Here is a 19,635-nt window from a genome sequence, read left to right as displayed (position 1 = left end):
AGGCACAGAGAGGGGAAGAGGTAGAGAGGGGCACAGAGAGGGGAAGAGGTAGAGAGGGGCACAGAGAGGGGAAGAGGTAGAGAGGGGCACAGAGAGGGGAAGAGGTAGAGAGGGGCACAGAGAGGGGAAGAGGTAGAGAGGGGCACAGAGAGGGGAAGAGGTAGAGAGGGGCACAGAGAGGGGAAGAGGTAGAGAGGGGCACAGAGAGGGGAAGAGGTAGAGAGGGACACAGAGAGGCACAGAGAGGGGAAGAGGTAGAGAGGGGCACAGAGAGGGGAAGAGGTAGAGAGGGACACAGAGAGGCACAGAGAGGGGAAGAGGTAGAGAGGGGCACAGAGAGGGGAAGAGGTAGAGAGGGGCACAGAGAGGGGAAGAGGTAGAGAGGGACACAGAGAGGCACAGAGAGGGGAAGAGGTAGAGAGGGGCACAGAGAGGGGAAGAGGTAGAGAGGGGCACAGAGAGGGGAAGAGGTAGAGAGGGGCACAGAGAGGGGAAGAGGTAGAGAGGGGCACAGAGAGGGGAAGAGGTAGAGAGGGGCACAGAGAGGGAAGAGGTAGAGAGGGGCACAGAGAGGGGAAGAGGTAGAGAGGGGCACAGAGAGGGGAAGCGGTAGAGAGGGGCACAGAGAGGGGAAGCGGTAGAGAGGGGCACAGAGAGGGGAAGCGGTAGAGAGGGGCACAGAGAGGGGAAGCGGTAGAGAGGGGCACAGAGAGGGGAAGCGGTAGAGAGGGGCACAGAGAGGGGAAGAGGTAGAGAGGGGCACAGAGAGGGGAAGAGGTAGAGAGGGGCACAGAGAGGGGAAGAGGTAGAGAGGGGAAGAGGTAGAGAGGGGAAGAGGTAGAGAGGGGAAGAGGTAGAGAGGGGAAGAGGTAGAGAGGGGAAGAGGTAGAGAGGGGAAGAGGTAGAGAGGGGAAGAGGTAGAGAGGGACACAGAGAGGGGAAGAGGTAGAGAGGGGCACAGAGAGGGGAAGAGGTAGAGAGGGGCACAGAGAGGGGAAGAGGTAGAGAGGGAGATAAAAGACAATAGAGCGACGTTTCATTTTCAATCTGTACTGCAGACTGAATGTTTGAGAGCGTTTCATTCTTCCTCACAGACGCATGAAGTCAAAGTCTAAAGCCTGGGGAAAGGAAGATTCAGCTTTGCACAACAGTACTGAGACTGACAAAGTAACACATTATATAAAAAATACATTCAGAAACGGAGGATTACAGTTTGTACAATTGACCTCTTCCTGACATTGTATTTATTTACTGAGCTAATCCAAATCGTTTAAATAATCAGATTTACAATCAATAAAACAAATGCAGCCGTGTAAATGATATGAATCACTGTTTTGCGTCATTATTACACCATACTACACCCATACTCCCTCAACCGACATCCCCATTCAAGTTGATGATGCCTTAATGGGAGGGCTGGCGGCCATTCTGAACCTGTTCAATAAGAAACTCTTGTTTTCGTTGCAACATGTTCTGCTATGATTTGCTACGGTGTGCACTAATGAACACGACCCGGATCTATCTCTTGTAACCTTTGTCCTATCATATCTGCCTTCTTGCTGTCTTAACCTCTCAAATCATAAATATTTCAACTGGACGGACTGAATAAATACCACATTACTTGAATAACCAATCTCAATGGCTTGTGATACTATCTATTTGCACTATTTGTCTGTGTCTGAAATAGCGCCCTGGTCAAAAGTATGTCTACCTAGTGAATAGGATGCTATTCTGACTCAGACTTTCAGTTTTTAACTGAACTCCACCACTTGTTTGTATTAATATCCTATGTACGGTTGTGTATTGGCTTCATTATTGATGATGAAGTGGATATATGAATAAAATAGTAACCTATGGAACTGAGTAATTGATTTTTATTGTGGAGTTACTATGCAATTAATTAGGTAAGGACCATTTTAACACGTCATTTCTAAGTAATGACTTAAACACAGGGCTGTAAAATAAAAGGTATCATATCTCGGTTGCTAAGCCTACAGGTAGTGTGATGTTTTTCTACATTTTGATGTATAGTGTTTTTAGTTTCGTCTTTACCTTATGCGCAGGAAATGTGTCCTACAAGTGTATTTTTATTATTACCTTAGTCTACTACTACATGTAGTGCTCCGAGTGTGAGCCTTGCTACCTACGTCCCTCCCCGTGGTGGTGGCTGAGTTCGAACAGGTGATGTTTCCATCCTTTCCTTTCACGCTGACCCCTCCATCTATAATTCAGCTGACCCGGCCGTATCGGTGTCTCTCTCTCCTTCCCTCTGTAAAATTGGCTGACGATGCAGGGATGAAAAGGCTGATTAACGAATGAGAGAAAGAGGGAGCGAGAGAAAGGAGCTATCACGATCACAACAGGTTGTTATTGGTGGCAGAAAGAACAAGGGAACAACAAGGCAGAACGAGGAGGGGGTTTAAGAGCCAAGGTGACTTTCACTATCAAAAGAAAATAAGCCTGTAACGGAATACGCTGATTAGTACCTAGCTAGCCTACTACCAACTGTCATTTTTTTATTTGTTGAAACTTTCAACTAGTACTCTGGAGTTTAAAGAGAATAGTTTATTCATTTATTTTTCCTAATTGTTATTATACCGTTTTTGTTTTGTGGAAATCGCAGCGGTTACTATGTCGGGGGCGAACAGTGATCAGTTACATAGGTCTACATTGTCTGTTTACACGGTAAGTATTTATTTTATAGTAGGCTAATACTATGGGGTTAGATTATTGAAATGTTGTGGTAAATAGAGCATTGGCAGTAATCTACCCCATCTTTCACACTCCAATAATACTCTAAATGAGGGTGTGTTGGTGGGGAAATGTACAAAAACTTTTCGAAGAAAATTTAACTGGGTGGCTCGAGCACTGAATTCTGATTGGCTGACAGCCGTTGTATATCAGTCCATATACTACGGATATGACAACTTTTATTTGTACTGCTCTAATTACGTTGGTAAACAGTTTGTAATAGCAGTAAGTCACCTGGCCAATATACCACGACTAAGGAATGTATCCAGGCACTCCACATTGCGTTGAGCTAAGAACAGCCCTTAGCCGTGGTATATTGGCCATATACCACACCCCTTCGGGCCCTATTGCTTAAATATACAACCATTTGTAGGCCCTACTAAACACAAGGCATAGCATTTAGTTTTGGCCAATATTCAATGTTTGATTGTTCTGTGTTCTCTTCCATAGAACCTGATGGAACAGTTCAACCCAGGCCTACAGACGCTAGTTACATTAGGAAACAGCTATGTCAAGGCTTTCCAAGGTGTGTGTGTGTGTGTGTGTGTGTGTGTGTGTGTGTGTGTGTGAAAGTTAATACATAAGTATGCATTTGTGTCATTGTGTGTGGGGGTCATCCCTCTGACAAGTTCCCTAGAGCTAGTTGGGCTAACATCATTGATGTCAGCGTCCTTCCTCTGACTGATATAAACAGTACAAGGCATCTATCACAGGTCAGCTAGTTAGCAGGTAGATGTAACGTGGTAAAGACAGGCCTGTTGCCCATAGAGGTAGAAGTTAGCAGGTAGATGTAACATGGTAAAGACAGGCCTGTTGCCCATAGAGGTAGAAGTTAGCAGGTAGATGTAACATGGTAAAGACAGGCCTGTTGCCCATAGAGGTAGAAGTTAGCAGGTAGATGTAACATGGTAAAGACAGGCCTGTTTCCCATAGAGGTAGAAGTTAGCAGGTAGATGTAACATGGTAAAGACAGGCCTGTTGCCCATAGAGGTAGAAGTTAGCAGGTAGATGTAACGTGGTAAAGACAGGCCTGTTGCCCATAGAGGTAGAAGTTAGCAGGTAGATGTAACATGGTAAAGACAGGCCTGTTGCCCATAGAGGTAGAAGTTAGCAGGTAGATGTAACATGGTAAAGACAGGCCTGTTTCCCATAGAGGTAGAAAGAGGGCTCATCTTTGTATCTGTGCCATGATGGTTTCAGTGACTTTAAAATGGTGGAAGCCTTCATTTGCAATGTCCATGCTAAAATGGTTTCTATCCATCCAGAGCTCTCTTTCTACCTCTATGGATGTTACCTAACCACTGGGCTATTTATGGACCCAGTCTTACCTGTATCAGGAGTCCATCACCACAGGTGTTTTAGTTATTGGGTAAATTGTTTGGGACAGTTAAGATATTATTACAAGATTTGGTTTGTGTCATTATTGGGCTTGTGAGTTAATAGCTATAATGCTAACAGGTGTGTGTGTGCGCGCTCGTGCTGCAGCCTTGGCTGTTACCAGTGAGGCCTACTTTAGTGCTGTAGCGAAGATGGGAGAACAGGCCCTTCACACACTCTCCTCTCGCTCACTTGGTAAGTGTGTGTGTATGTCTGTCTACTGTACTGTACGTAGAACCAGCTACAATGGGCCAAGCACAGACTGGGGCTATTTTAAAGGTAGACTCAGCGATATGACGTAGATGCAGAAAGTCAATAGCGTAGTGGGTCAATTTCTGCAACAACTAAGAGCGTTGATGCGCGAGGATCAACTTCTCCGCTGTTTTGGTGCCCTGGCTACCACGCTGTGAACAGTGTGACGCCAACCTGTGCACATGCGCAGTTACTGTGTGTGACTGTGAGAGCAAAGTCTTGCATCTCACTCATCTCAATATCTGGGGTGCTGCTCGTGACAACGTCATTTTGCTGAGTCTCCCTTTAACTTCCTTCTTAACGTCTTTGAGTAACTTTGAGGTTGTTGTGGCAGGCGGTGTGTTTTACGATACTGGATGACTGCCAATAAATAGCAATAAGAACAGAGTTTACTGAGAGGTAAGGATGGAATGATCACACACACACAGTAGGCCAGTTGAGCTAATGAATTGAGTGTGGGTGAAAGACTGTCATCTATAATTCAAAGCAGCTACCTGATCCTCTCTTCATGGTCACACTGCTGCGCTGACCTTCTCACTTGGCTAACCTGCTGTAGCTACACTGTCATGCTAGCCTAGCTCTGACGCACGGCCCCATTCGTTCCCCATGAGATGCTATTGTCAGTGCTAATTAGGCTAGGTTGCTAGCTCTGACGCACGGCCCCATTCGTTCTCCATGAGATGCTATTGTCAGTGCTAATAAGGCTAGGTTGCTAGCTCTGACGCACGGCCCCATTCGTTCCCCATGAGATGCTATTGTCAGTGCTAATAAGGCTAGGTTGCTAGCTCTGACGCACGGCCCCATTCGTTCCCCATGAGATGCTATTGTCAGTGCTAATAAGGCTAGGTTGTTAGCTCTGATGCACGGCCCTATTCATTCCCTTTGAGATGCTATCGTCATTGCTAATTGGTGCTACTAATGTGTGTATGTGTGATCCACAGGAGATGTCCTGGTACAGATATCTGAGACGCAGAGAAGACTCACAGCTGAGATGGAGGGAGTGGTCTGTTTTATCTATGTCTATATGTTCCTGATCCTATTTAGTGTCTTTATACCACCTATTTATCTATGTTTATTTACAGTATGTCCACGCCACTGTTTCCATCCACAGCCTGTGTGTGGACACTGCCATAGAGTGTAACATTGTTTTTCTTCCCCCTCAGGGTGTAACGTTGTAATTCTTCCCCTTCAGTTTCGATGGTTCCAGGTAGAAGTTTTACAGGCCATGGAGAAGAATGTCAAGTTGGATGAAGAGTACATTGATGTGAGTATCTGGCAAGAGTGTGTCTTTCCGTGTGTGTGTGTTTCTGTGTGTATGTACGTGTGTGTGTGCGTGTACTAACACACACTTCTGTATCTCTTCCACAGGGCAGTCGCAGGGTGTATGAGCTGGAGGTGAGGAATCAGGCAGAAGCTCTGGAGAGACAGCTGAGAAGAGGAGCCTTCAGAGACTCACTGGTACACATACACACACACACACACACAATCATGGACACTCTTACTGACACTTGTGGCTGCTTCGCCTGATGTCTTGTCCTATATTTGTATTTTTAATCCCAGCCCCCATTCCCACAGGAGGTATTTTGCCTTTTGGTAGGCCGTCATTGTAAATAAGAATTTGTTCTTAACTGACTTGCCTGGTTAAATACATAAAATAATAAAGACACACACCCTCCTCCTTACAGTTAAATCAGACACTGTCCAACACTACCACATTCCATACAGTAATGGGGTGTGTGTGTGTGTGTGTGTGTGTGTGTGTGTGTGTGTGTGTGTGTGTTCTCTAGGAGCACAGTGAGTACATGCAGTACCTGAGACAGAGTCAACATGACATTATGAAGGAGGAGGAGAGGAGGTCAGTCTTTACCATTATTAATACATTACCAACATAATTACTATTAGGACCATTAGTAATACATTACCAACACAATTACTATTAGGACCATTATTAATACATTACCAACACAATTACTATTAGGACCATTATTAATACATTACCAACACAATTACTATAAGGGCCATTAGTAATACATTACCAACACAATTACTATTAGGACCATTAGTAATACATTACCAACACAATTACTATTAGGACCATTAGTAATACATTACCAACATAATTACTATAAGGGCCATTAGTAATACATTACCAACACAATTACTATTAGGACCATTAGTAATACATTACCAACACAATTACTATTAGGGCCATTAGTAATACATTACCAACACAATTACTATTAGGACCATTATTAATACATTACCAACACAATTACTATTAGGACCATTAGTAATACATTACCAAAACAATTACTATTAGGACCATTAGTAATATATTACCAACACAATTACTATTAGGACCATTAGTAATACATTACCAACACAATTACTATTAGGACCATTAGTAATACATTACCAACACAATTACTATTAGGACCATTATTAATACATTACCAACACAATTAGGACCATTAGTAATACATTACCAACACAATTAGGACCATTATTATGATGATGAATATGATGACGGTTGTTATTATTAGGTATCGCTTCCTGGCAGAGAAACACTGCGGACTGACACAGTCACTGCTCTTCCTCATCAACAAGGTACACACACACACACACAGACATGTTTATGTCAAAAACGGGGGCGTCAGAAACCTTTACAAACCACACAAACACAGGTAGTGTTCTGAAATGTCCCCATCTCTCCCCCAGACAGGGGCTTCCCTACAGCAGAAGGCTGATGGATGGAAGGAGAAAGTGAACGAGACACGAGGCTCCAGACCCCGTAGCCCCACCCACTCTGACCAGGAGGAACAGGTTAGAGACCCCGTAGCCCCACCCACCCTGACCAGGAGGAACAGGTTAGAGACCCCGTAGCCCCACCCACCCTGACCAGGAGGAACAGGTTAGAGACCCCGTAGCCCCACCCACCCTGACCAGGAGGAACAGGTTAGAGACCCCGTAGCTCTGACCAGGAGGAACAGGTTAGAGACCCCGTAGCCCTGACCAGGAGGACCAGGTTAGAGACCCCGTAGCCCCACCCACCCTGACCAGGAGGAACAGGTTAGAGACCCCGTAGCCCCACCCACCCTGACCAGGAGGACCAGGTTAGAGACAAGTATTCCACCCAACCAATCAACCTTCCCCTGTCACCCTCTCTCCTCAGCTGTGTGGCTCAGTGAGCTCTCTGCTACAGACAGTAGATGAGGACAGAGACATGTCTTGGGCCAGGAGAGAACAGCTGGCCCTGGGAAGAGTGCCCTCTAGAGGTGGGATGACTACACTGCACCCCTAAAGAACAGGGTTATATTTAGTCAATCAGCTACACTACTCACGTGTTGTGTTATTGTATTCATTTAGTGCATAGCAGGGAAATATTTTGGTTGATACCGTGGGGATTTTTCATTGGATAAACTTTTCTCCATCCGTCTCTTTCTTCTCCTTCTCCATCCATATTCCTTCCCCATCACCCTCTCTACCCCCTTCCTCCCCCAGCCCCGTCCCCCCTCCACAGCCGATCCCGCTCCTCCTCAGTGGGTGAGTCTCTGGGTCTGGGTGGGGGTAGGACCATGAGAGCCCTGCTGTCCCACCCACCCTCCTCCAACCCCAAACTCCTACCCTTCACCCGGGGAGAGATGGTCACCGTGTTGGTCCAGGAGCCGAGGAATGGGTGGCTGTATGGGAGAACGGATAGCAGCCTACGGTAGGGGACAGTGGATAACAGACTATGGTAGGGGTCAGTGGATAACAGACTATGGTAGGGGTCAGTGGATAACAGACTATGGTAGGGGACAGTAGATAACAGACTATGGTAGGGGACAGTGGATAACAGACTATGGTAGGGGACAGTGGATAACAGACTATGGTAGGGGACAGTGGATAACAGACTATGGTAGGGGACAGTGGATAACAGACTATGGTAGGGGACAGTGGATAACAGACTATGGTAGGGGACAGTGGATAACAGACTATGGTAGGGGATAGTGGATAGCAGACTATGGTAGGGGACAGTGGATAGCAGCCTACGGTAGGGGACAGTGGATAGCAGACTACGGTAGGGGACAGTGGATAACAGACTATGGTAGGGGTCAGTGGATAACAGACTATGGTAGGGGACAGTGGATTACAGACTATGGTAGGGGACAGTGGTTAACAGACTATGGTAGGGGACAGTGGATAACAGACTAGGGTAGGGGTCAGTGGATAACAGACCATGGTAGGGATCAGTGGATAGCAGACTATGGTAGGGGACAGTGGATAACAGATTTTGGTAGGGGACAGTTGTTTGTTCCTTTATCCATCCATCCATCATTCATTCATTCCTATGTGGGTGGGTGGGTGGCTGGGAAAACAGTGGAATTTATCTAGGAACAAGTCAGTTCCAGTATTTAGGCCATTGTTGTGTTTGCTAATGTTCCTCTGGTCTCTCTCTGTTGTTCCAACAGCCAGGGCTGGTTCCCAGCAGCTTATGTTTCTTCTATTGAAGAGTTCTCTAACCTCTTGGGGTCCAGGTATGTCAATCAATTAATCAATGAATGAATGAATCAATCAATGAATCAATATGATCATATTTGACATTTGACCCTCCAGTGGCACTTCCTTGAGGAGCCACAGCATGAACAACCTATTGGATCCCTCTGACACCTCCATGGACCAATCAGAAAAGGCCTACGGGGATGTCACGCCCCCTGCCACACCCACTCGCAGGGCCTCCGTCGACTTCCGACCAATCTCTCCCCTCCCTGAGAGGAGGGCGGAGCCAGAGATTGTGACGAGAAAAAATAGCCTGATGGGCCTTAACGAGCTCCCGCCCCCTCCTCCTCCGCCCCCGCCACCCCCTCAGCCTACAACAATGCTCCGGAGGGGGTCAGCTGACTTTCGACCAATCCAGCTTACTTTCCCGGAGAGGACAGCAGAGTCATTATCACCCCTTGGAGCTTCTGGAGAAAACCTACTCTTTCCCAGGTAGGAGGTATGTGCGTCAGTGTGCGTCAGTGTGCGTCAGTGTGCGTCAGTGTGCGTCTGTGTGCGTCTGTGTGCGTCTGTGTGCGTCTGTGTGCGTCTGTGTGCGTCTGTGTGTGTGCCTGCTGTGATGTTTGTCATTAGTGTTGAGTGCTAGTTCTTTACCTGTCACCTGATCTGTTGCAGGGGAACCAATCCCTTTGCGACAGTGAAGCTTAAACCAACGACCACCAATGACAGATCAGCACCCAGGACCCACTGACCAATCAGCACAGAGATGTAGACGTCAAGAAAAGCTGACGTACTTGAGTTTGACTTTGAGTCTATTTTTAGAGAAATTATGTACATCATCTAATCGTGTAAAGATATAGATATTTATTTGTACTATTATGCGATTTAAGAATAGCACTTTGTCACATTGTTTCGATAGATTTTCCAATGATTTACTAATTGTTCAATCTAAGATGCTTTTATTGTGAAATAGATACTTTTATTTTGAAAATATCTAAATGAATCGTCTCATTTGTGCATTCCTTATTCTACAGTATATTAGTGTCCAATCTATAATAAATCATTAAATAATAATAAATAAAATAGTAATTTTACTCAAGGTGTTTTATTTGTTATTATTTCTTATTTTGAATAATTTCTCTCTCTTCACCACTCTTCCTCTTTATTTATACATCTCATCACCAGACGAGACAGGGAGGAGGAAATGAGGGAGGGAGGAAAGGAAGGAGGGTACAAGTATGTGTGAGGTGGAAAAAATAAACAATGAGAGACACAGGTTGTATAGGATGAGTCCAAAAAATGTCTCTCTATTAAAAATAGCACCCTATTCCCTTTTGGCACCCTTTGGAAGTAGTGCACTATAAAGGGAATAGGGTGCCATTTGGGTAAGGTGACATAGGGTCCATAGACGGCTAGAGAGGAAAGGGAAGGTTTTCTTTTAAAATGAGACAGTCAAAACAGGACATATATACAGTATGTTGGTACAGTAGAAAAACATACAAATAAATACAGTAGTGCTTGTTGGGGAGTCCCCTCTCTACCCCCCCCCCTGGCGGACGTCTCTGGTACTGTTTCGGTTAGAGAGACTGGGCCTGCGTAGTGCGGTGTAGGGTGAAGTAGCCTTGACGCTGATCTTGGGTCAGTTGACATTTTTCCCAGAATAATGGTTAAGGTTGGGATTGGGAAAGGTTGGGATTGGGGAAGGTGATCCTAGATCTGTGTCGAGGAGAAACTTCACCCTGGACTGGATGGTGCTTTTTGGGTGACGGGGGGGTGGGGGGCATAGAGGGGGGAGATTGCATTTAAAACATGAATTCGCAGGGGAGGAGAAAGGGGGAGACGAGAGGTGCTCTTTACACCTCATGGACCAAGACTTCAAACTCTGGAAAAGAAAAGAGGAGGACAACATTAAGATCCTCTGGGAATGAGTCAGGATTTCATTCCGTTATCATCCTATCACCTCTCTCACCGTCGATGCCAATCTTTCCATCACCGTCCTTGTCGGCGGCATTAAGGAAGGCTTTGGTCTCGGCGTCGGTCAGGTCTCTGCCGTCCTCAGCGAAACTCTTCAGCACAAACCTAAGGTAAAAGAGAGTTCAAAGGTTAGGGGTCAAGATTAAGGAGCTGCGTGTGTGTCTATTGTCCTCAGCAAAACCCTTCAGTACGAACCTGAGGTCAGAGATTTAGCGGGAAGAAAACATGTATTAAGCTTGGACTGCAAAATCCTGTTACCTTTCCCCACAGTTTCTAGGTTTTCCAGAAATCACGTTTGGATGATTCCTGATGCCAGGGATCTTCCAATCAGGAGTTCTGGAACACCTCGGCATTTTGGCAAAGTTACCGGAATTTTGCAACCCTATATTGGGCATGCATTCCAAATGGTATGCTAGCTTGTCAATTGGAAAATAGCCACACATACACATGTGTGTGTGCACACCTGTCCATGTGCGTCTTTGGTATGAGTCTATGTGCGTGTGTGTGTGTGTGTGTGCCTGTAGTGTATGTGTGTGTGTGTGTGTGTCCAATGTGTATCTCTCTTCCTCTTACTTGAGCTCCTCCTCCTCAATAAATCCACTCTGGTCAGCATCAATAGCCTGGAACACCTTCTTGACGTTGTCGGGAGTCATGGCCTTCAGGCCCACCAGAGCAAAGAACTTCTTATGGTCGAAGGAACCCTCCGCTGGACACACACACACACACACATACACACACACACACACACACACACGAACGTGCAGGTACGCACACACACAGACACATACACACACATACACGGCCAGGTACGCACACACATACATACATACACAAACGCACAGGTACGCACACACACACACACACACACACAGACAGGTAAGCACACACAAGCACATGGACAGGGAGGAGAGGGAGGGAGGAGACGGGAAAAGAGAATGGAGAGATATGTATTATGTTATTTTCAAAAAATGTGGTTTGGATTTCAACAGTGAAAACGTCTGCTCACCTTTGACTGCATCAAGGGCGTTCTGAATATCATCAGCTTTCAAAAAATCTTTCAAAGCGGCCATCTTGGTAACTGAGGGGAGAGCGAGAGAGAGGTTTATGAATATATAATATGGATAGCATAAATGAGGCGCTAGGACAAAGTGTTTAGTGTCAGTTACAAGGTTCTTTGTAAGCCCTGAGACCTTGGCTAAGGAACAGGACAGGCAGAGATACACAGACCCACTGTCTCTGGACTGTGGTGACGTCAAGCACCATGAATAGTGTCTGGCAGACACAAAGCAAGGACAGTAGATGTAAGGATACACTGGAGAGGAGAGGACAGGAGGAGAGAGGGAAGGAAAAGAGAGGAGAGGAACAGCATCAGAGTTTGGCCAGTGACCATGAGCTGGGCTCTATATCGTTCTGGCACTCAACGGACACCCAAATGAACTTGGCAGAGGAGGAGAGGAGGGTAGAAAGGAGAGGCGGGTAGAAAGGGGAGAGGAGGGGAGAAAGCTGACCAAAGGCCATATTTGGTAATATAAGACGCAGCATAAATAAAGATTGTGAACAGAGGTGCAATGATAATCAACAAGATACTTCCCAAGACAAATCTTAGAAGAAAGCATATGACTACGACTCTCTCAAAAGGGAGCCAGAGCCCTAATACCTCATTTACAAGTTCACCCAACTCAATTTGACCATGGCAGTTGTCATGTCCTGGGTGCACAGTTTTGAAGTGTTTGTGAAATCATTCCTGCATTGCCTTAAATTGCTCAATAGATGTCAGTAAAGAGCCAGACAGATATCACTAACTAACTACTCAGTACAACTGAGAGTATCTCAATAGTCTCCAGTAGCATCCTTCCCCTCGCCTGAAATAATGCAAGAAGACATTGAAAGCAAAATGGTGGAAGCCGTCAGAAGGACTTTCTTTCTGACTCTGTCTAATAATTCTAAATAAGGACAAGGCCATGGGGTGAGGAAGTCTCTATATTACTGAGATACAGCCTGATTAGGCTAGTGACATGGTAGTGGATAGAGTCTAGGTGGATAGAGTCTAGTAACATGGTGACATGGTGGTGGATAGAGTCTAGGTGGATAGAGTCTAGTAACATGGTGACATGGTAGTGGATAGAGTCTAGGTGGATAGAGTCTAGTAACATGGTGACATGGTGGTGGATAGAGTCTAGGTGGATAGAGTCTAGTAACATGGTGACATGGTAGTGGATAGAGTCTAGGTGGATAGAGTCTAGTAACATGGTGACATGGTGGTGGATAGAGTCTAGGTGGATAGAGTCTAGTAACATGGTGACATGGTGGTGGATAGAGTCTAGTGGCATGGCGGTGGATAGAGTCTAGTGACATGGAGGTGGATAGAGTCTAGTGGCATGGCGGTGGATAGAGTCTAGTGACATGGTGGTGGATAGAGTCTAGTGACATGGAGGTGGATAGAGTCTAGTGACATGGTGGTGGATAGAGTCTAGTGGCATGGCGGTGGATAAAGTCTAGTGACATGGTGGTGGATAGAGTCTAGTGACATGGAGATGGATAGAGTCTAGTGGCATGGCGGTGGATAGAGTCTAGTGGCATGGCGGTGGACGGAGTCTAGTGACGTGGAGGTGGATAGAGTCTAGTGACATGGTGGTGGATAGAGTCTAGTGACATGTGGGTGGATAGAGTCTAGTGGCATGGAGGTGGATAGAGTCTAGTGGCATGGAGGTGGATAGAGTCTAGTGGCATGACGGTGGATAGAGTCTAGTGGCATGGCGGTGGATAGAGTCTAGTGACATGGTGGTGGATAGAGTCTAGTGACATGGAGGTGGATAGAGTCTAGTGACATGGTGGTGGATGGAGTCTAGTGACATGGCGGTGGATAGAGTCTAGTGGCATGGCGGTGGATAGAGTCTAGTGGCATGGCGGTGGACGGAGTCTAGTGACATGGCGGTGGATAGAGTCTAGTGACATGGTGGTGGATAGAGTCTAGTGGCATGGCGGTGGATAGAGTCTAGTGGCATGGAGTTGGATAGAGTCTAGTGGCATGGTGGTGGATAGGGTCTAGTGACATGGAGGTGGATAGAGTCTAGTGACATGGAGGTGGATAGAGTCTAGTGACATGGTGGCGGATAGAGTCTAGTGACATGGAGGTGGATAGAGTCTAGTGACATGGTGGTGGATAGAGTCTAGTGGCATGGCGGTGGATAGAGTCTAGTGGCATGGCGGTGGACGGAGTCTAGTGACATGGTGGTGGATAGAGTCTAGTGGCATGGAGTTGGATAGAGTCTAGTGGCATGGTGGTGGATAGGGTCTAGTGACATGGAGGTGGATAGAGTCTAGTGACATGGAGGTGGATAGAGTCGAGTGACATGGTGGCGGATAGAGTCTAGTGACATGGAGGTGGATAGAGTCTAGTGACATGTGGGTGGATAGAGTCTAGTGACGGATAGAGTCTAGTGACATGGAGGTGGATAGAGTCTAGTGACATGGAGTTGGATAGAGTCTAGTGGCATGGCGGTGGATAGAGTCTAGTGACATGGATGTGGATAGAGTCTAGTGACATGTGGGTGGATAGAGTCTAGTGACGGATAGAGTCTAGTGACATGGAGGTGGATAGAGTCGAGTGACATGGTGGCGGATAGAGTCTAGTGACATGGAGGTGGATAGAGTCTAGTGACATGGAGGTGGATAGAGTCGAGTGACATGGTGGCGGATAGAGTCTAGTGACATGGAGGTGGATAGAGTCTAGTGACGGATAGAGTCTAGTGACATAGTGGAGGAAAGAGTCTAGTGACATGGAGGTGGATAGAGTCGAGTGACATGGTGGCGGATAGAGTCTAGTGGCGTGGAGGTGGATAGAGTCTAGTGACATGGAGGTGGATAGAGTCAGACAATGTGTGTGCGTGTTTGTGTATGCGCATGTACAGTGAGGGAAAAAAGTATTTGATCCCCTGCTGATTTTGTACGTTTGCCCACTGACAAAGAAATTATCATTCTATAATTTTAATGGTAGGTTTATTTGAACAGTGAGAGACAGAATAACAACCAAAAAAACACATGTCAAAAATGTTATAAAATGATTTGCATTTTAATGAGGGAAATAAGTATTTGACCCCTCTGCAAAACATGACTTAGTACTTGGTGGCAAAACCCTTCTTGGTAATCACAGAGGTCAGACGTTTCTTGTAGTTGGCCACCAGGTTTGCACACATCTCAGGAGGGATTTTGTCCCACTCCTCTTTGCAGTTCTTCTCCAAGTCATTAAGGTTTCGAGGCTGATGTTTGGCAACTCGAACCTTCAGCTCCCTCCACAGATTTTCTATGGGATTAAGGTCTGGAGACTGGCTAGGCCACTCCAGGACCTTAATGTGCTTCTTCTTGAGCCACTCCTTTGTTGCCTTGGCCGTATGTTTTGGGTCATTGTCATGCTGGAATACCCATCCACAACCCATTTTCAATGCCCTGGCTGAGGGAAGGAGGTTCTCACCAAAGATTTGACAGTACATGGCCCCGTCCATCGTCCCTTTGATGCGGTGAAGTTGTCCTGTCCCCTTAGCAGATAAACACCCCCAAAGCATAGTGTTTCCACCTCCATGTTTGACGGTGGGGATGGTGTTCTTGGGGTCATAGGCAGCATTCCTACTCTTCCAAACACGGCGAGTTGAGTTGATGCCAAAGAGCTCCATTTTGGTCTCATCTGACCACAACACTCACCCAGTTGTCCTCTGAATCATTCAGATGTTCATTGGTAAACTTCAGACGGGCATGTATATGTGCTTTTTTGAGCAAGGGGACCTTGCGGGCGCTGCAGGATTTCAGTCCTTCACGGCGTACTGTGTTACCAATTGTTCTCTTGGTGACTATGGTCCCAGCTGCCTTGAGATCATTGACAAGATCCTCCCGTGTAGTTCTGGGCTGATTCCTCACCGTTCTCATGATCATTGCAACTCCACGAGGTGAGATCTTGCATGGAGCCCCAGGCCGAGGGAGATTGACAGTTCTTTTGTGTTTCTTCCATATGCGAATAATCGCACTAATTGTTGTCACCTTCTCACCAAGCTGCTTGGCGATGGTCTTGTAGCCCATTCCAGCCTTGTGTCGGTCTACAATCTTGTCCCTGACATCCTTGGAGAGCTCTTTGGTCTTGGCCTTGGTGGAGAGTTTGAAATCTGATTGATTGATTGCTTCTGTGGACAGGTGTCTTTTATACAGGTAACAAACTGAGATTAGGAGCACTCCCTTCAAGAGTGTGCTCCTAATCTCAGCTCGTTACCTGCATAAAAGACACCTGGGAGGCAGAAATCTTTCTGATTGAGAGGGGGTCAAATACTTATTTCCCTCATTAAAATGCAAATCAATTTATAACATTTTTGACATGCGTTTTTCTGGATTTTTTGTTGTTGTTATTCTGTCTCTCACTGTTCAAATAAACCTACCATTAAAATTATAGACTGATCATTTCTTTGTCAGTGGGCAAACGTACAAAATCAGCAGGGGATCAAATACTTTTTTTCCTTCACTGTGTGTGTGTGTGTGTGTGTGTGGTTGTATACGTGTGGGTAAGTCAGTGCCAGAGCTTCTGTAAATGTGCATAAGTATTTGCTGCTTTTGCTTCTCTGTGTGTGTGTGTCTGGTTGCTTGTGTATGGTCGTGTGTGTGTATGGTTGTGTGTGTATGGCTGTGTGTGTATAGTTGTGTGTGTGTACAGAAGTGTCTCAGAGGCATGGTTTTGATACCCCGGCAGAAAAGTCTATGAGGAGACTGTGACTAATTAAATGTGAAAATAGCTCTCTCTCTCTCCATCCATCTCTCTCTCTCTCTCTCTCTCCATCTCTCTCTCTCTTCTCTTTCTCTCTCTCTCTCTCTCTATTTCTCTCTCTCTCTTAATATCTCTCTCTCTATATTAATCTTCCCCCTCTCTCACTCTCTCTTCCCCCCCTTTCTCTCTCTCTCCCCCCCCTCTCTCTATCTCGCCCCCTCCTCTCTCTACCTTGGTAACAAATATATTTTGAAATCTAACTCTGTCCATCTGTCTGTCTGTTGGACTTGGCAGCAATTTCTATAAATAGTACAGTATGGACCAAGACATCAGCCAAGGACGCAGCCAAGGCCCATATCTCTCATATCTCCCATGTCTCATATCTTCTATATTTAGGAGGCGATAAGCAGGAAATCTTGAAATCCACCAAGCAAGATTTCTGGAGAAGCTAAGAATTTGGGGAAAGTTCCCAGAGTATTGTAACCCTGCCCATAGTATCTCTTTATGTGTCCTGTATCTTCTATATATTCCATGTCTCTTGTGGCTTCTGTGTCCTACAGGTATGTTGTCATCATGATGTTAGCATGTTGTCATGCTTGCGGCTAAGCGCTAAGGGGTGTGGCACATGAACCTCAGTCATCTTTGGCATCTACGTGTGTGTGTGTGTGTGTGTGTGTGTGTGTGTGTGTGTGTGTGTGTGTGTGTGTGTGTGTGTGTGTGTGTGTGTGTGTGTGTGTGTGTGTGTGTGTGTGTGTGTGTGTCAGAAGTAAAACAACTTGTGTTTCACAGCAAGTCACTAACACAACCCTAACCCTTCTACCAGTACGGGGTTACCAGTGGCATCTACATATGTTTCAAAGCAACCTGACCCTTCTAGAATCTTTAACAGTTCATCTTACACTTCATCACAGGTAAAACAACTTAACGTTGATCTTTGACATGCACTCATGTTTCAAAGCAACCTGACCCTTCTAGTGTTAACAGTTCCACTTCATCACAGCTAGAACAACTGTTCCAGTTGTCTTTGACATCTACATACATACAGTATATGATTGACAGCGACCGAAACCTTCTGGCACGTCCATAGGGGTCGAAGGTTAGTGTAGCCCACTCGAGGTAAAACAACTTGACGGTTAGTCTTGACAATATGACCCTTACACTGCAGGGTAACATGTCACGTCAAGTGATGTATAACTCTACGACATAGAACTGTATTTATGCCTTTGTAAGTCATTGAGAACACATTAGCTTTTACAATAACAACCTGGCCAAGAAGGAGCAATATAACTAACTACAACAAATTTGTTAGCTAAAGTGACATATTCTATTAACTACAATGGTTAAATGTCTTATTTAAAAAAATTATTTTAATAAGACCATGGCCCAGTCCCAAATCCATCCCTAAGCCCTATTTCCTGCATTTGTGTAGATCTGAGAGGATTTGATTGGTATAAGCAATACGGTAATAGCTTCATCTTGCCCTTTGATAGGCTAGGTTGAAGTGTCACCATATTGCTTATACCAATCAAATCCTCTCAGATCTCCACAAGCTGATGAAGGGCTGAGAGATGGATTTGGGATTGGGCCTGGGTTGTGTGGGTTGTCTTTAGGGGACACCCAGATGTCCTCTCTCTCTATCAGATGGTGCAAAGCCTATTTTTAATGGGATGTTTATCCCAATAGTAGCTATTTATCACAGTGTTGGGTGACGGGCGTTGAAATGAGGAAGTGCTGCTATAGTCCTAAATTTGACTGGCTTCAGGTTTGTGTCATGCAGCTCTCAAATAGAGTATGATGTATGTGAGTATGATGTATGTCAGTATGATGTATGTCAGTATGATGTATGATGTATGTGAGTATGATGTATGTCAGTATGATGTATGTCAGTATGATGTATGTCAGTATGATGTATGTGAGTATGATGTATGTCAGTATGATGTATGTCAGTATGATGTATGTGAGTATGATGTATGTCAGTATGATGTATGTCAGTATGATGTATGTCAGTATGATGTATGTGAGTAGGTGTCACATCCTGACCAGTGAAAAGGGTCATTTGCCATAGTAGAATGGTCAGGGCGTGGCAGGGGGGTTGTTTTGTGTGTTTGGGGTTTTTTGATTCTAGGGGATTTTGGTTCTAGTTTTCTATTTCTATGTTTCATTTTCCATGTTTGGCCGAGTATGGTTTCCAATCAGAGGCAGGTGTTTTTTGTTGTCTCTGATTGGACGCCATACAGCCTGTTTTCCTTTGGGTTTTGTGGGTGGTTGTTTTCCGTTTGAGTTATTGTACCTGACGGAACTGTGGAGCGTTTATTATTTTGTTGTTCGTAGTGCATTCATTCAAATCCAAAGATGAGCACTGTACACGCTGCGCCTTGGTTTGTTCAAAACAACGCTTGTGACAGAACCACCCACCACAAGAAGACCAAGCAGCGTGGGAGGAAGAGTGGGACCGAGCACTATGGCTCAGAGTCATGGACCTGGGAGGAGATTCTAGATGGGGCAGGACCCTGGACAAGGCCGGGGGAGTACCGCCGTCCGAAATGGGAGATAGAGGCAGCGAAGGCGGAACGGCAATACTGGGAGGAACGGCTGGGACGGAAAGAGGAGGCTGAGAGGCAGCCCCAAAACATTTTTTTGGGGGGGGCATACGGGGAGTTTGGCTAGGTCAGGGGGAGCCCTGACCTAGCTACACCCAGAGCCGGAGCCACCTCCGCAGCTGGAGCCGTCGTAGACGGTGGCCACCCTTCCCTTCCCTCCCTTCAGGTTTGGGGTTGTTTTGTGTTTTTTTTTGTTTGGGGGAGGGGGGAGGGGGGGTACTACTCCCGTCCTGACCAGTGAAAATAGTAATTTGCCATAGTGGAATGTTCAGGGCGTGGCAGGGGGTTTGTTTTGTGTGTTTTGTTTTTTTTTGGTTCTAGGGGATTTTGGTTCTAGTTTTCTATTTCTATGTTTCATTTTCCATGTTTGGCCGAGTATGGTTTCCAATCAGAGGCAGGTGTTTTCGTTGTCTCTGATGAAGCCATACTTAAGCAGCCTGTTTTCCTTTGGGTTTTTTG

The 19,635-nt window shown here is 45.8% G+C and overlaps 2 protein-coding genes across 4 annotated transcripts; one reads left to right on the top strand and one right to left on the bottom strand.

Annotated features, from left to right (window-relative positions):
- Nucleotides 1-2,031: 2,031 nt before the first annotated feature.
- Nucleotides 2,032-9,953, top strand: LOC115177752 (brain-specific angiogenesis inhibitor 1-associated protein 2-like protein 2). 3 transcript variants are annotated; one of them, XM_029738721.1, is made up of 15 exons: nucleotides 2,032-2,431; nucleotides 2,624-2,685; nucleotides 3,202-3,277; nucleotides 4,237-4,323; nucleotides 5,322-5,383; nucleotides 5,573-5,644; nucleotides 5,749-5,838; nucleotides 6,168-6,235; nucleotides 6,924-6,987; nucleotides 7,099-7,203; nucleotides 7,553-7,655; nucleotides 7,882-8,089; nucleotides 8,832-8,897; nucleotides 8,977-9,351; nucleotides 9,535-9,953. In XM_029738721.1, the coding sequence occupies exons 2-15, from the start codon at nucleotides 2,632-2,634 to the stop codon at nucleotides 9,608-9,610; spliced, it is 1,506 nt and encodes a 501-aa protein (XP_029594581.1). In that variant the 5' UTR covers nucleotides 2,032-2,431; nucleotides 2,624-2,631; the 3' UTR covers nucleotides 9,611-9,953. The 3 variants fall into 3 exon arrangements, with proteins under 3 accessions (XP_029594581.1, XP_029594582.1, XP_029594583.1); XM_029738722.1 differs by having other exon boundaries at nucleotides 2,032-2,685; nucleotides 8,995-9,351; XM_029738723.1 differs by lacking the exons at nucleotides 2,032-2,431; nucleotides 2,624-2,685; nucleotides 3,202-3,277; nucleotides 4,237-4,323 and adding an exon at nucleotides 4,432-4,779.
- Nucleotides 9,948-11,921, bottom strand: LOC115177761 (parvalbumin alpha). Its single transcript, XM_029738734.1, has 4 exons — nucleotides 11,840-11,921; nucleotides 11,407-11,539; nucleotides 10,829-10,938; nucleotides 9,948-10,741 (listed from the first exon to the last, which is right to left on the bottom strand). Exons 1-4 carry the CDS (start codon nucleotides 11,901-11,903, stop codon nucleotides 10,713-10,715), a joined length of 336 nt encoding a protein of 111 aa, XP_029594594.1. The 5' UTR covers nucleotides 11,904-11,921; the 3' UTR covers nucleotides 9,948-10,712.
- Between the last annotated feature and the right edge of the window lie 7,714 nt (nucleotides 11,922-19,635).

This window comes from Salmo trutta, chromosome 38 (genome assembly GCF_901001165.1).
Source record: "Salmo trutta chromosome 38, fSalTru1.1, whole genome shotgun sequence".
Taxonomy (NCBI): domain Eukaryota; kingdom Metazoa; phylum Chordata; class Actinopteri; order Salmoniformes; family Salmonidae; genus Salmo; species Salmo trutta.
This window is presented reverse-complemented; position numbering and strand designations above follow the sequence as displayed.

Coding starts and splice junctions, on each gene's coding strand:
- LOC115177752 (XM_029738721.1), top strand. CDS start 2,632: ATGTCGGGGGCGAACAGTGATCAGTTACATAGGTCTACATTGTCTGTT. Junction 2,686..3,201: donor CTACATTGTCTGTTTACACG/GTAAGTATTTAT, acceptor TCTCTTCCATAG/AACCTGATGGAACAGTTCAA. Junction 6,236..6,923: donor ATGAAGGAGGAGGAGAGGAG/GTCAGTCTTTAC, acceptor TGTTATTATTAG/GTATCGCTTCCTGGCAGAGA.
- LOC115177761 (XM_029738734.1), bottom strand. CDS start 11,903: ATGGCCGCTTTGAAAGATTTTTTGAAAGCTGATGATATTCAGAACGCC. Junction 11,540..11,839: donor CGCCCTTGATGCAGTCAAAG/GTGAGCAGACGT, acceptor GTGTGTGTCCAG/CGGAGGGTTCCTTCGACCAT. Junction 10,939..11,406: donor ATTGAGGAGGAGGAGCTCAA/GTAAGAGGAAGA, acceptor CTTTTACCTTAG/GTTTGTGCTGAAGAGTTTCG.